Genomic DNA, 17,147 nt, shown 5'->3' with positions numbered 1-17,147 from the left:
ATGTTGATAAAATATTTAAAAATTACATGTGTGATATAAAGTAGCAAGAAAGTGGAATCGTCTATGCTAGTTTTTTTTGGGTTTCTTCTAGTCAGTGATGGTCGCATAGATCCACACATACTTGTTTTTTGTTTTGTTTTGTTTTGTTTTGTTTGTTTTTTTCTTAAGAGATAGAGTCTGGCTGTTCTGCCCAGGTTGGACTTGAATGCCTGAGCCTGGGCTGGAGTGATCCTCTTCTCTTAGTCTCTTGACTAGCTGGGACTACAGTCGCAGCACCCCACACCGGGCAATACTTGGTTTATTTATAATGATTATGACTAAAGTCAGCAGAACAAAACAACATGTTCACAGCCCCAAGAAATTCCCAGGCATGCAAGTTAAGAACTCCCATTTTAATGCAAGCCAAGTCTAGTCAATGACTCTTTTGTCTGATACACAACCTTTTCACAAACTCCTTATACTTTTCTCTAATGTACATTTAAGTAGACTTACATGTTATTCCATCTCTGCTATTTTTTTTTCCATATTACTTTTAACATCATTATGAAGAACTCGGTAGCCAGGACTAACAGAAGTTGTGAACATATGCAGTCTACTGTTGGACCTTCTGCTTCATTTGGGCAAACTGCTACTGTGCACTTGGCTCATTTCACTCACATCTAAAAAATGTTAAGATTCTGCAGTCTCCTTTTCCTCTTTTTTGTTTTTGACTGTCCGTCTACCATAGTGACTCTCAATGTGTGATCCCCAGTAGTATCACCTGGGAGCTTCTTAGAAATCAAGTTCCCAGGCCTAAACAAGACCAACTGAACCAGAATCTCTGGGGGTGGGACCCAGTTTTAACAAGCCCTGTACAAGTTGATTCTGACACATGCTGAAGTTTGAGAACCACTGCTCTAGCATGTTGTAGTTACCAACCTGTATACATTTTCTTGATGTCACTGACTTAATATGTTTCTGCTAAGCTCAACATATATGTTGAACTATGGCCAGTAATTAATGTTGGTGGTTTCATGTGGCTCAACTAATATTTGCTTTGTCTAAACCAGGATTTCTTAGACATGTTTTGTTGAGATATTGACATTCTTTGTTGTAGGCAGCTGTCTTGTGCATTGTAGGATGTTTAGTGGCATTTCTGGCTTCTACCTACTAGATTACAGTAACATTTCCTAAATGATGATTAAAAAAAAATGTCCCTAGACCATGAGTGGAGGGGAGGGGAAGGGGGAGATCACTCCTGGTTGAGAACCACTAGCTAACCCAGTTTCTTTTCCTTCAAACTGATAATACCCAATGTACTACCCATAATATATCACTTTTTCTCCCTGGGTAGGAAAAGGGCCAGATATAAATTAATTATAGAAATTAAAGATTATGGTGATTATAATTTTTTATAATTTTACAAAATTTATATTTTTTATATTTTTTGTGTCCTATTTATAGTGAGCAATATCACCCTATAAACTAGTATTTTTGCTTTCTTTGTATCTTATTGCTGTGAAAGTCTAATGATAATTTGCTTTTCTTTTTGTTCCTAAGTAACTTGCTTATTTTACTTGGATGCCCAAAGGATTTTTCTTTTTCTTTAAGATTCAACAGTAAATCTCAGTATTGGTTATATTGGATTGATTTTCTCAGGTTTGTGGTATGTGCTTTTGAATCTTTTTTTTTTTTTTTTTTTTTTTGACTTAAAAAAATTCCTTCCCTTGCTTTGGTTTTGGTTTTCTTCTTCAGGAACTCCTATTAAAAGTTGTTAGCTCTTCTTTGTCTATCTTATATATTACTTTCTGTCAAGCCTATATTACTTTCTTTCAAAGTTTTTTTTTTTTGGAGACAGAGTTTCATTCTGTCATCCAGGCTGGAGTGCAGTGGCACAATCTCGGCTCACTGCAACCTCTACCTCCCGGGTTCAAGTGATTCCCCTGCCTCAGCCTCCCAAGTGGCTGGGATTACAGGTGTCCGCCACCACACCCAGCTAATTTTTGTATTTTTAGTAGAGACAGGGTTTCACCATGTTGGTCAAGCTGGTCTTGAACTCCTGACCTCAGGTGATCTGCCTGCGTTGGCCTCCCAAAGTGCGGGGATTACAGGCATGAGCCACCGTGCCTGGCCTCAAATCTTTTTTATTTAAAAATTTTTCTTCTTTTCACCTTTTATTTCTCTTGAAGTATTATTGTGTTTATTCATCTTTTTCTTCTTTCTAGTTTAGTCTTTTTTGAAATATTTTCTTCTAATTCTTTCCTGAGTTCTATCACTTCATTTCTGAGTTTTCATAATTACGATTCGTGTTTTTTCATATATTATACATTAAAAATTTCTTTGGTTGTGGAGAAATAGTAGGTTATAGTTACCTGTAGTTTGAGTATGTCTTTCATTGTCTTTAGGAATATTAGTCTGCTCCTTATTCTGTCTTTAAAAAATAACTATCTGTGTAATTTAATCATGATCCTTATTTTTCATTTTTATATTAGTTTTCATAAACCTTAGGAGGTGTGGTTCAGGATAGCTTTTCTAATTTCAGGGTTCTAGAGCTCCCTTTTTTGTTGTTTTGTATAGTGTTCGAATTAGGATACCTTACCTTGTGAGGTTTCTTGGTTCTGTTTCTCTCCTGTACTTTTATCTGGACCTTCTCTGTTGTTCCTCTGCTGCTCAATTTGGATTCTGTTTCCCAGAATTTTTCTTCATCTTGGGTCTTTGTTCTAGAAGTTTTGAAAGTTCATGGGGATAAGACTGCTTGGTCCTCTCAGATGTTACTATGGACTTGTTGAATTCATCAGCTGTTGGAGGATACAAAACCATTTGCAGTTTTAGCTGCTGTTCACACATGGCATGCATTTTTGGTTTGTGTGGGAAATCTTATCATGTAGTTATGGTGTAGATGTTATGCATGTTTAATTTTATTATTTTTGTCCTAGTTGCTCTGTTTTTTATGAGGGATTCAGGAAATTTTAAAAAATGATGTGTTAACTGCTGCCATCTTTATAGGGGTACTTTCATTAGTCTTTTTGTATTTATATACTTTATTTTGCACTAGTTTATTGAGGTATTGATGTATAGTAAACTACATATATTTAAAGTGGGGAATTTGATGACTTTTCACATATGTGTATTCCCATGAAACCCTCACCATGATCAAGATGATAAGCATATCCACCTCCGAAAATTTCCCCATGTCCCTTTGTAACCCAGCTTTCATTCTCCTTTCCTCATTCCCAGGCAAAAACTGCTTTCTGCCACTATAGTTCAGTTTGTATTTTCTGTGATTTTCTGTAAGTGAAAACATACAGTAGTATTAATTTTTTTGTATGGCTTCTTTCATTCAGTGTAATTGTTTTGAAGTTTATCCATGATTTTGTTTATTTCTTTTTATTGCTATATGGATATATCACTGTATGGATATATCATAATTTGATTATCCACTTGTTAGTGAACATCTGGATTGTTTTATCTATTACAAACAAAGCTGCTATAAATATTTACATTAAAGTGTTTATGTGAACATATGTTGTTATTTCCCTTGGATAAATGTCTCAGTATGGAATGTCTGGGTTGTTTGGTAGGTGTATGTGTATCCTTTAAAGAAATTGTCAAACTTTTCCAAAATGATTGTATTATTTTATATTCCATCAGTAGTATATGAAAGTGCCATTACTCCTCATCCTTGCCAACATTTGGCATGTTCAGTCCTTACAATTTTAGTTATTTTAGTGAATGTGTAGTGATATCTTATTGTGGTTGTAATTTTACCTAACGATTAAAATTTTGTTGAGCATTTTAAGATGTATTTATTTGCCATTTTTATATTTTCTTTGGTGAGGTGTTCAAATCTTTTGTCCGCTTTTTATTGGATGTTCTTACTCTTGTAGTTAAGAATTCTCTATATATTCTAGATACAAGTTGTTTGCTAAATATTTATTTTGCAAATATTTTATGCCAGTCTATGGCTTACATTTTCATTTTTGTAACAGTGCCTTTGTAAAACAAACATTTTTAATTGTGATGAAGTTTATTTGGTTGATTTTTAAATTTTTTGTACTTTACCTTTTGTGTTTTCTTCAAGAAATCTTGTCAAACCCAAGGTCACTAAGATTTTCTGCTGTTTTCTTCTAGAAGTTTTACATTATTGGCTCTTAAATTCAGGCCTGTGATCCACTTTGAATTAAATTCTGTTTATTGTTTCAGGTTGAGGAGAGACTCATTGTGTTTGTATATGGCTATTTAATTGTCCCATCACCACTTGTTGAAAAGATTATCATCTCCTCATTGAGTTGTCGTTTCACCTTTTTAAAAACTCAATTGCGCATTTATGTTTGGGACTATTTCTGAACTTTCTGTTCTTTTCCATTGATCATATGCCAGTATTGCACTACATGGTCTGTTGTAGCTCTGTGATAGGTTTTAAAATCAAACCTGCTAGTATTAGCCCTACAACTTTGTTTTTGTCAGTTTATTGTAGCTATTCTATATCCTTTGCATTTCCATATAGATTTTAAAATAAGCTTGTTCATTTCTGCAGAAAGCCTACTGGGTTTTAGAAGGGGATCATATTGAATCTGTCTTCAATTTGTGAGATTGACATCTTAACAGTATTGAGTCTTTGATCCTTGAATATATTTAGTTCTTCTTTATTTCTCTCAGCATGTTCTGTAATTTTTGGTCTACAAATCTTGCACATCTTTTGTCAAGTTTTCCAAATATATTTCATATTGAAATAGGAAAAGTTCCCCAGTCCCCCTCGCAGGGCGTGCAGTGGGGGAGTGGCTTGCTTCTTTGGTGCTCCACTGCTCAAACCTCTAGGAGGAGCATGCAGACGGGCAGGCTGTGGGGCTCTGACCCCATGGCAGTGTCTAGAGGTGAATGTTTAGAGTTCCCGAAGCCCCGGTGGGCGTGTGTTACAGGGTGCTCTTTCAGTTTTGCAGTCCGTAGGTGGCTTGTGTTAGTCAGCTCAATTAGACCCTTGCCTTATCGCAAGGACAGAGGGCTTTCTGTATCTCGGGGTTTCTTGCCTTGGTGTACTGGAAGAATCGGATCACACGTGGACTTGGAGAATAAGTGCAAGGTTGTATTGAGTAGAAGTAGCTCTCAGCAGATGGGGGAGCCAGAAGAGAGACAGAGTGGAAAGGTGGTTTTCCCCTGGAGTCGGGCTGCTTAGCAGCCCGGGCTCTCCTCTGACTGCCCCAGCCAAACTCCACCTCATTCCGGGGGTTGATGGCTTGCGGATCTGCCAGTGCCTGTTACTGTGCTCTTATGCGGATGCGCTCCTCTTGACGGCCCCTTGACGGCCTCTCAACATCTAGCTGCTTGTGTGTTCTTCCGCTGGAGTGTTCCTTTCCACGTCCAGCCACTTGCGTCTCTGCCTGCTAGGGTCTTGGGGTTTTTATAGGCACAGGATGGGGGTGTGGTGGGCCAGGGTGGTCTTGGGAAATGACAGCATTTGGACGTGAAGGCAGGAGTTCCTGTCCTCACCTAGGTCCGTGGGCACAGGCCCAGGGGTGGTACCCTAGGCAGGGAACAGCCCTTCCCTTCCCAGCACTTCCCTGTACTCCCTTCCATATCAATATTGTTATGTTAATGTAAATTAGATTACTTTAACAATTATAATTTATATTTCTTTTCTATTATATGGAGAATGTAATATATAAAAGTAGAGATACTTTTATATATTGACCTTGTATTCTGCATACTGCTAGACTCACTTATTCTAGCCATTTTGTAGATTATTTAGGATATTCACCATAGACAACTGTGTTGTTTGTGAATAAAGACAATTAAACTTCTTCCTTTCTAATCTGTAAGTCCTTCATTTCCTTTTCTTGCCTTATTGCACTGGCTCAGAGGTCCAACACAGTGTTGGATAGTGGTAATGGCCTAGTTTCAATAGGATTGGTACCAATTCTTCTTTGAATGATAGAATTCAGCTGTGAATCTGTCTGGTCCTGGATTTCTCTTTGTTGGCAATTTTAAAATTACAATTTCAATCTTGCTGCTTGTTATTGGTGTGTTCAGAGTTTCTATTTCTTTCTGGTTTAATCTAGGAGGGTTGTATACTTCCAGGAATGTATCCATCTCCTCTAGGTTTTCTACTTTGTGTGCATAAAGGTGTTCCCAGTAACCTTGAATGATCTTTTGTATTTCTGTGGTATTGGTTTTGATATCTCCCATTTCATTTCTAATTGAGCTTATTTGGATCTTCTCTCTTCTTGGTTAATCTCGCTAGTGGTCTATCAATTTAGTTTATCTTTTCAAAGGACCAGCTTTTTGTTTCACTTATCTTTTGTATTTTTTTGGTTTCCATTTCATTTAGTCCTGTTTTGATCTTTGTTACTTCTTTTCTTCTGCTGGGTTTGGGTTTGGTTTGTTGTTTCTCTAGTTCCTTGAGGTGCGACCTCAGTTAGTCTATTTGTGCTCTTTCAGACTTTTTGATGTAGACATTTAATGCTATGAACTCTTCTCTTAGCACCGCTTTTGCTCTATCCCAGTGATTTTGGTAAGTTGTGTCACTATTATTCAGTTGAAAGAATTTTTTAATTTCCATCTTGATTTCATTGTTGACTCAATGATCATTCAGGAACAGATTATTAAATTTCCATGTATTTGCATGGTTTCGAGGGTTCCTTTTGGAGTTGATTTCCAATTTTATTCCACTGTGGTCGGAAAGAGTACTTAATATAATTTAGATTTTCTTAAATTTATTGAGACTTGTTTTGTGGCCTATCGTATGGTCTTTCTTGGAGAATGTTCCATGTGCTGATGAATAGAATGTGTGTTCTTCAGTTGTTGGGTAGAATGTTCTGTAGATATCTGTTAAGTTCATTTGTTCCAGGCTATAGTTTAAGTCCATTGTTTCCTTGTTGACTTTCTGTCTTGATGACCTTTCTAGTACTGTCAGTGAGGTATTGAAGTCCCCCACTATTATTGTGCTGCTGTCTTAGGTCTAGTAGTAATTGTTTTATAAATTTGGGAGCTCCAGTGTTAGGTGTATATATATTTAGGATTGTGATATTTTACTGTTGGACAAGTCCTTTTATCAATATATAATATCCCTCTTTGTCTTTTTAAACTGCTGTTACTTTAAAGTTTGTTTTGTCTGATGCAAGAATGGCTACTCCTGCTCACTTTTGGTGACCATTTGCATGGAATATCTTTTTCTACCCCTTTACCTTAAGTTTATGTGAGTCCTTATGTGTGTTAGGTGAGTCTCTTGAGGACAGCAGCTGGTTGGTGAATTCTTACCCATTCTGTGATTCTGTACCTACTAACTATCTACCCAGAGGAAAAGAAGTCATTATATAAAAAAGATGCTTGTACATGCATGCTTATAGCAGCACAATTTGCAGTTGCTAAAATATGCAACCAGCCCAAATGCCCATCAGTCAATGAGTAGATAAAGAAAATGTGTGTGTGTGTGAGAGGAATAGCATTAGGAGATATACCTAATGCTAAATGATGAGTTAATGGGTGCAGCACACCAACATGGCACATGTATACATGTGTAACCTGCACGCTGTGCACATGTACCCTAAAACTTAAAGTATAATGATAAAATTAAAAAAAGAGAAAATGTGTGTGTGTGTATCAAATATATATATATATACACACATATATATACACACTCACCATAAAAAAGAACAAAATATTGGCATTTGCAGCAACCTTGATGGAGTTGGAGACTATTATTCTAAGTGAAGTAACTCAGGAATGGAAAACCAAACATCGTATGTTCTCACTTATAAGCGGGAGCTAAGCTATGAGGACGCAAAGGCATAAGAATGATACAGTGGACTTTGGGGACTCTGGGGAAAGGGTGGGAGGGATGTGAGGGGTAAAAGACTACACACTGGGTACAGTGTACACTGCTTATGTGATAGGTGCACCAAAATCTCAGAAGTCACCGCTGAAGAACTTATTCATATAACCAAACACCACCTGTTCCCCAAAAACCTATAGAAATAAAGAAGTGCTTAGATACGAATCTAAGAAAATGTGTGTAAGATCTGTTTGTTAAAAATTACATAAAACTGAATAAATTATTCAAAGATCTAAATAAACAAAAATAAATATTGTGTTTATGGATTAAAATAAAGAAGTGGTAATGGTCAACATCCCTGCCTTGTTCCTGACTTGGGGGAAAGTATTCTTTCTTTCACCATTAAGTATGATGCTAGCTCTAAGTTTGTCATAGATATTCTTTATCTGGTCGAAGAAGTTCCCTTCTATTTGTAGTTTGCTGATAGTTTTAAATCATGGGTACATACTGGATTTCTCAGATTTCCACGTGCAGTGAGGTGTATCCATGTGTTTTTTGAAAATTCTGTTACATTGACTGATTTCAAAAATTAACCCTTTTGGCCTGGTGTGGTGGCTCACGCCTGTAATCCCAGGGAGGCTGAAGCGGGTGGATCATGAGGTCAAGAGATGGAGACCATCCTGGCCAACATGGTGAAACCCCGTCTCTACTAAAAAATAAAAACAAAAACTTAGCCAGGCGTGGTGGCACGTGCCTGTAATCCCAGCTACTCGGGAGGCTGAGGCAGGAGAATAGCTTGAACCAGGGAGTCGGAGGTTTCAGTGAGCCGAGATTGCGCCACTGCACTCCAGCCTGGTGACAGAGCCAGACTCCATCTCAAAAAAAAAAAAACAACAAAAAAAAACCTTTTTATTTTGAGAAAACTATAGGTTCACATACAGTTGTAAGAAATAATACAGAAATACCCATGTTCTCTTTATCCAGTTTCCCCCTATAGTAACATCTTGACAGGATGTTGACATTGATAAAATCAGGATGCATAAGATTTCCATCACCATAGGATCTCTCACATTACACTTGTGTAATCACACCTATTTCCCTCCTGCTCCTATATCTCTCCTTAGCCCCTGGAATTCACTTACCTGTTCTCTATTTACATAACTTTGTCATTTCAAGAATGCTATATAAGTGGAATCATACGGTATGTAACCTTTTGGAATTGAATTTTTTTCACTTAACATAATTTCTGGAGATTCTTCAGGTGGATACACATATAAATAGTTTTTTTTCCTTTTTATTGCTGAGTAGCATTCCACGGTATGGTTCATTTATCCATTTCTTCACTTAAGGACATATCATTGTTTTCATATCTTTTTTTTTGTTGTTGTTGTTCAAATAAAGGTGTTATAAACATTCATCCACAAGTTTTTATGTGAACAGAAATTTTTATTTCTTTGGGATAAATGCCCCAGAGTACAATTTCTGGCTTGTATGGTGTTGCATATTTAATATTTTAAGAAACTTCCAAAGTGTTTTCCAGAGTGGCTATACCGGCTTACATTCCTAGCAGCAATGAGTCATCCAGTTTTTTTTGCTTTTGGTAGTGTTTTTAAAATTTTAGCCATTCTGATAAGTGTGTAGTGATATCTCATTGTCCTTTTACTTTGTGTTTGCCTGATGGTTAATGAATTAAGCATCTTTTAGTGGGCTTATTTGCAATCTGTGTATCATCCTCAGTAAAATGTTCCCTCATGTCTTTTACCCATTTTTGAATTGGATTGTGCATTTTATTTCTATTGAGTTTTGAGAGTTCTTTATATGGTCTTGACACTAGTCCTTTTTCAAACATTCATTTGCAAGTATTTTCTCCCAGTCTGTGGCTTGTCTTTTCATCCTTTTACAGGGTCTTTCACAATGCAAAAGTTTTAAATTTTGATGCAGTCTAACTTTTCTTTCTTGTGGATCATGCTTTTACTGTCAAGTTTAAGAATTCTTTGTCTAGCCCTAGATCTGGAAGCTATTTGCCCATGTTTTTCCTGACAGCTCTATTATACGTTTCACACTTGATCTTAGTGAAAAGGCTGAGAAGTGATTAGTTTTATGTTTTAGGTATAAGTCTGTGATTTACTTAGTGTGAGGCATAGGTCATGTCAGTTTTTTTTTTTTTTTTTAATTTTAAACACCTGTGGGTATCTAGTTGCTTCAGTGCCATTTGATGAAAAGGCTATCTTTTGTCTACTGGATGTCTCTGCACTGTTGCCAAAAATCAGTTGGGCATATGTGTGGGGGTCTATTTATGGGTTCTCTCTTCTGTCCTGTGGATCTGTGTCTCTCTGCCTCCACCAATACTGTGCAGTCTTGGTTACTATAGCTATATAATAAGTCTTAACAGTGGGTGGACACAATTCCTCCTACTTCATTCCTCTTTTTAAAAATTGTTTCAGCTATGCTCATTCCTTTGGTTTCTCATACAAATTTAGAAAAAATATAATCTAGGTCTCCCAAAATCTTGTTGGTATTTTGCTAGGAATTGTGTTAAAGCTGTATACCACTTTGGGGAGAATCGCCATATTTACCATGCTGAATTTCCCAATGTGTGCCTCTCTAATTGCTTAGATATCCTTTGATTTCTTTCAGCATTGTGTATTTTCAACCTACAACTTCTGTATATATTTTGTTAGTTTTTTGGAGTGATTATAAATTATATTGAATTTGTAATTTCAGTGTTCATGTGTTGACTTTTGTCAAATGTTTTTTCTGAATTGGCATGATCGTGTGATATTTTTCTTCTTTAGCCTGTTAATATGATGGAGTACATTGATTTTTAATATTGAACCAGCCTTGCATCCCTGCAGTAAACTTCATTTGATCATGGTATATAATTCTTGCTAAAATTTTCTTAAATATTTTTGCATCTATATATATGAGGTATACTGCTTTGCAGTTTTTCTTCATGAAGTGATTTAGGAAGTGCCACCTCCTCTTCTCTTTTCTGGAAGAGGTTGTATAGAACAGTGTTAATTTTTCATTAAATGTTTGGTAGTATTCTCCATTGAAACCATCTGGGCCTGGAAAATTTTTTTAGGACTTTGAAAATATTAATTCAATTTCTCTAATAGTTGTAGGAGCATTCAGATTATCTCTTTCATATTGGATAAGTTGTGACTATTTATGTTTTTCAAAGAATTGGTCCATTTTGTCTAAGTTTTCAAATTTATATGTATAGAAGTATTCGTAGCATTCACTTATTATCCTTTTAATTTCTGCAGTCTGTAGAGATACCTACCGTTTCAATCCTGATGTTGGTAATTCATGTCTTGTTCTTTTGTCTTTCTTGCTGAGGTTAGTTGATTTTTATTGATCTTTAAAACAACTAGGTCTTTGTTTCCTTCCTTTTCTTTATTTTTTCTATTTTTATTATTAATCTCATCTCTTTGTTTCTTCTGCTTGTATTGTGATTATTTTGTTCTAGGTTCTTGAAGTGGAAAGTTAGATTATTGATTTGAGATGTTCCGTTTTTTTCTAATGGTTACATTTCCCTCTTTGAATATGTTAGCTGTATCCCACAAATGTTGATTTTTTATTTTCATTAGTTCAGTGTATTTTTTGATTTCCCGTGAGACCTTTCTCTTTGATTCATGGGAAAATATAGAAGTTTGTTGTTTAGTTTCCAAGAGTTGGGAGATTTTTCTGTTACCTTTCTTTTACTGACTTCTAGTTTGATTCCATTGTGGTTAGAGAAAATTCTGTATTATTTAAATTTTCAAAAATTTGTTGAGGTTTGTTTTGTGGTCTGTCTTGATATATATTCTTTGGGCACTTGAATGGAATGTATATTCTGCTCTTGTTGGATAGAGTGTTCTATAAATGTCTACTAAATCTTGGTTGATGGTATTCTTGAGTTCTTCTATATCTTTGCTGATTCCCTGTGTAGTTCTGTCAGTTGTCGAGAGATGGGTTCTGAAATTTCCAGCTGCACCTGTGTATTTGTCTGTTTTTCTTTTCAGTCTCATCAGTTTTTGCATCACATATTTTGCAACTCAGTTTGTTGTATGCACACTTACGATTGCTATTTCTTGGTGGATTCATCTCTTTTATCATTTTATAGTGTCCCTGTCTGTCTCTGGTGATTTTCTCTTCTCTGAGATTTACTTTACTTGATATTCATATAGCCACTCCTGCTTTCTTTTGATTCACATTTCTATGATACATTATTTTCCATTCTTTATTTTCAACCACTGATACTGTTATATTTGAAGTGAGCTGCTTGTAGGCAGTACATAGTTGAATCATTTTTAAAATCTACTCTGCCAATTCTGGTCTTAAACTGATATATTTAGACCACTTATATTTAATGTAATTGTTGATATTTTGAGGCTAAAGTATATCATTTTATTTTTTATTTGTTCTTTTTTTTGCTTCTGTTTTCTTTTTCTTGGCTTCCTGTGAAAAGTTTTGTTTTCACCTTCGTGAGGTATTAGAGATTATACCCTTTTTTATCTTAATTGCAAATTAGTGAATACAATTCACTGAACATTCAATATTTAATGTTCCTGACATCTGTTCATCTAGTTAGCTGTCTATTCATTCATGTTTTCAAGAGATATTTATTGAACCTCTACCCTGGGCCAGGCATTGTCATTTTCTTTTTCTTTCATATTATTCTCTTTCAGTTCTTTAGTAGTGTAGTAAATTTAGTTCCTCTGGTTGTTGTAACAAATTACCGCAAACCGGGTGGCTTAAAAATAATAGAAATTTATTCTGTCACAGTTCTAGAAAACAGAAGTCTGAAGTCAAGATGTCAGCAGGGATCTAGAGGAGAATCCATTCTTGCCTATTCCAACTTTTGGTGGTTGTCACCATTCCCTGACTTGTGGCTGTATTGCTCAAATTTCTGCATCTGTGGTCAAATGGCCATCTATTGTGTTTTATTCTCTGAGTTTCTCTTTTAAGGACACTTGCTATTGGATTTAGGGCCTAGCTAGTTTGGATAACCCAGGATAATCTCTTTATCTCAAGAGCCCTTTAAAAATTAAGACAATAATCTCAGGTTCTGGGATTAAGATGTAGACATATCTTTCAGGGGGCCACCATTCAGTTCACTACAAATAGTATTTTTCTGTGCAACTTTAATTTTTCTTTTTTTGATCCTCTGTCCATTTGGCATGGGTTCTCTATTTCACACCCTTTGCTATTCCTTCTGAATTTTGTCTATTAAAGGATTCTCCTAGAGAGTGATGAGAACAGTGGAATGATTATGATGTCCTGTATTTCATAGCTTACCATATTGCAACAGAAAAAGCCTTTCTTCATGGCAGGGCAGCTTCATTTAGAATCAGAATATGTTTCTAATATAACTTACTCTGAAGCAAAAATAATATTTAAAAAACTATGTAAAACATGTATTAAGGTCTTATGTACATATAACTACAAATCATTTGAAGAGATAAGTAAAAATAATTCTAATCAATAAGTAAATATTATGGAATCAGCAATCAATATTTAAATTGGTGTCAGTTAAGAACAGGTAGAATTTCCCTCTGAGGTGATGCCATGTTTATTAGCATCTTTTTGATATATATATCTATATATGTTTTTATCTATATATATCTATATAAGTATATGATATATATATAAGTATATAAGATATATAAGTATATAAGATATATATAAGATTATATAATCTTATGATTGTATATAATCATATATATAATCTTATGATATATATATCTATATGTTTTTATATATATCTATGTAAGTATATAAGATATATATAAGATATATATATAAGTATAAGATATATATAAGTATATAAGATATAAGTATATATATATGTATACTTCAAGTACTTTCAGAACTTAGGCCACTTTGGTTATATTTGAAAACAGTTTTTTGCTGTTTGTGGAAATGGTTTTTTTTGGAAGAATCTGAACATTTTTTTCAAGGTATTTAGGCCACTAGAGTATTGCTGAGATTATTTTGATAACTCTTTAATGAACGTTAATTTAAAAAGGAATTATGTAAATATACCCTGCTGATCTTTAAGAGTATTGAGTGTATCTTTAAGAAGTTTCTGACATGGAGTCAAATCTAGTGCAACAAATGATTTCACTGTACCAAGAGAAAGTTGTATGATTTCGCTGTAGTTGATTTTATTGCTGTCCCTGTTGCTATGATTATTAATGTTTTACCATAATAAAATGTTACCATTTATATATTTTTATAAAGTATGGCGAACTGACAGGTCACAGGAAAAAATGAGGTAGAATTAAAAAATATGTATTTAATAATAGTCTCAAAACTTTTAGACTTAAGACATATAAAACAATAGACAATCTTGTTTCAGCACAAGCATAATTAATATCTTCATGTATTTGTTATAAGATTTGCTTAATGAAATTTCAGTTTTGGTTTTAGTTTTATATCTAAATGATGTATTTCTGGCTTAAAACTTAGAAGTCTGAGTGCTTAACATTCAAAGCAGTCGTTTTTCCAATTAGTCCATACTTTTTATAACTGTGCAGAGGAATTCAGCTTGTAATTATAAATTTTAAATTTGTGTTTTCTTTGTAAGTGCTGGTCAGGATGTCCAAGGAACAAGTGTGATTGCAAATCTCCCATTTTTGATGCGACAGAATCCCACTGAGACGCTTCGGAGAGTGTTGCCAAAAGTCAGAGTAAGTTGGTATGAAATAAGATTGGAGTTTCCCATTTTTTCCCAGCAGCATGTTGTCATTGTTGAAAGAGGATTTTGGAGCTTTGATGGCTGATCTTTTACACCTAAAAATTGAGTGGAGGAAGTGTTATTATATACATTTTGAATTATAATGAAAATATTTAGGGAAATTAGCTGATGGAAATGGAGAAATCCAGATCTTAAGTTGTAAAATTTCTTTAGTCATTTTCTCAGTAGAGACATTTTACTAAAGGTAGTTTTTAGTAGCTCAAAAACACCTCTTAATTATTCTTAAAAAAAAGTATTTAATATTCTGTTGACTTAAATCTATATTAATAGTATTTGTATAACATTGACAATATAATTGAGCTGATATTCCTAACAATTGACCCTATGATGACTTCTGAAGAATCATCAGATAAAGATTGAATTATAGCCATCACAATTTTAGATGTGTATGTAATTTGTTGCTTTATAAATTTCTTCAGAATTAGTTTTTCTGCTATGAACAAAAATGTTTGATCTACTATTACATTCGTTCTTCTATTTAATATTTACTGATTATTAATATAAAATTAAATAATTTCAACTATTAAATATTTAATAATTATTTATTTGTACTTACATGCAAAGTGCTTTTCTTTATAAGAACTTGAATGAACAAAACAGACACCAGTGTGTGTGTCCTCCAAGAGTTTACCTACTAATGGGGTCAGTGAGGTTACATACTAATGAGGATTATGTTTGCTAATAGAGGTTGGTAGATTTTGCTTGTTTTTTTTATTTGGATATAGCTCTTCTCATAATTTTTAATTTATGTGTTTAAAATACTGAAGTTATTATTGAGTCCTTGAGTTTTATTTTTCGGCATGTGTAGCATGGTTCTAGTTACTGTGATTTAGATCAGGGACATACCATGTTATTTTCATGAGATGCCCACCTATGCAGGCACTATGAACGTTTTGACTGATTCCAATGGTGAATTAAGATGATATTTATTTTGGCATTGCATGTGATTCAAAAGCAAATCAAGCTTTTTTATATCTGTTTTTCCCAGAATCATGCCATAATTTCAAAGGAATTAGGCCCACACAGACCAGGTTTATTTTTACATTCAATTTCAGTGATACTAACTGACCTACACTTGTCAGCATGACACCTGGAAGTGCCAGTTAAACAATAGCAGAAAGGAACAGGTATTTAGGTCCTCTTGGCTACAGAGTTAATGTAAGTAAGCAAATTAGATTTATAGCTAAGAATATTGCATTTTGCACACCCTGCATTGAGCAGGTGAAATCTGGTCCACAGAAAGCATATTAGATATCCAAAGTTTCATATGCAAGAATAAAAGATGAAAGAGAGCAGTGAACTTTAGAGGTCTCTAAATTACTTTGCAAAAATCCTTTTGTTGAGTTCACAATAAAGGAAATTAAGTAACAGCTCCCCCCAAACCTTAATTTCATGAGAGTGTATAAAGAATATTATACACTCATATGTATAGCATATTTATACAAAGAATCAAATGTATCTTTTGAAACCGTAAGGTATGCCTGAGTTATAGAAGATATGGTTTTAATAAGCTTTAAAAGTAATGAAAATTAATCCATAATACAGAGTATATTAACTGAATAATGGATACAAAGGTAGTATATACTAATGAATATGTACTAAGGAAACCTTTATTTATAGGTGAATGATTTCATTCATTTATTTTACTAATCAACATGCAACCATTTATTTAGGACCATCGTCTTGCTGTACTCCGTTTAAAAGAGATACCAAAAAGGTAGAAGAGTCCAGATTAGACTGTATATTAGGAAGGTCTAGTGACCATGGAAAACAGTGAGAGAACAAGTATAATAGAGTATTGTGTGCTTCTGATTTGATGTAAAAATGCTGAAGAATAAGGCAAATGAGAAGGGCTTTATGGGGGTAACTCCAAAAATAATGACTTTTATTGATAGTCTAATATATAATGTAGACAGCCAAACATTTAATGACTCCCATTTCAAATGATAAAATCTGTGTTTCTGTGCATATTATTTTAAATTCATTGTATTCAGATTTTGTTATGACTTACTGGTACTCCTGGTTAGCATCTTTGTCAATTCCACCTCACTTCTGTGAGTGTTTACTTTCCAGTGATGAAATGCTGACAACATCTTGGATAACTGCTTTATTTACTTTTGCTTGGCCATGATTTCTCAATTTTTTAAAAGAAAGTGATCTTGAGCATTTAGTAATAATGGCATTCTCATTCATTCATAAATATTTACTGAGTCCTTTTATAAGGCAGGCACTGTTCTAAGCACTGGGAAAATAGAAGTGAACAAAAGATAGGGGACTTGCCCTCAAGGAGGAGGCTACGGTTCAGATGGAGAAACAGACATTAAACAAGTAAATCCCTACCCACCCAAGAAAGGTATAATGGTCATTTGTGATAAGCACTCTGAGTGTACAGAGCATGAGGTGGTGAGATAAAGTAATATAGTAACGAGGGCACCTGCTGTGCATTGGGATGGCAAGGAATGCCTTTTTGAGGAGCAGAAGACTGAAGGGATGGAAAGAAGCAGCCATTTGAGAGTCAGGACCAAGTAGTTCAGGTGGAGAGGACGGTAATTAGCCCTAAGTTGAAAGAGCTGGGTGGGACTGAGAGCGACAGATGTGTTTTGGACCCAGTAGATGGGGTGGGGTGTGATTGAGAAGAGGTTAGAGAAATGGTTG

The 17,147-nt window shown here is 34.7% G+C and overlaps 1 protein-coding gene across 5 annotated transcripts in view; it reads left to right on the top strand.

The window, feature by feature from the left end:
- Positions 1-17,147, top strand: part of PPP4R4 (protein phosphatase 4 regulatory subunit 4) — a 119,733-nt gene that overhangs the window by 20,394 nt on the left and 82,192 nt on the right. For all 5 annotated transcript variants that reach the window (XM_032180045.2, XM_032180044.2, XM_058429715.1 and 2 more), the window contains exon 3: positions 14,322-14,424. In XM_032180045.2, coding sequence (XP_032035936.1) covers positions 14,322-14,424 — 103 coding nt within the window. The remainder of the gene's footprint in view (positions 1-14,321; positions 14,425-17,147) is intronic.

Source organism: Hylobates moloch, unplaced genomic scaffold, assembly GCF_009828535.3.
Source record: "Hylobates moloch isolate HMO894 unplaced genomic scaffold, HMol_V3 SCAFFOLD_16, whole genome shotgun sequence".
NCBI lineage: Eukaryota > Metazoa > Chordata > Mammalia > Primates > Hylobatidae > Hylobates > Hylobates moloch.
This window is presented reverse-complemented; position numbering and strand designations above follow the sequence as displayed.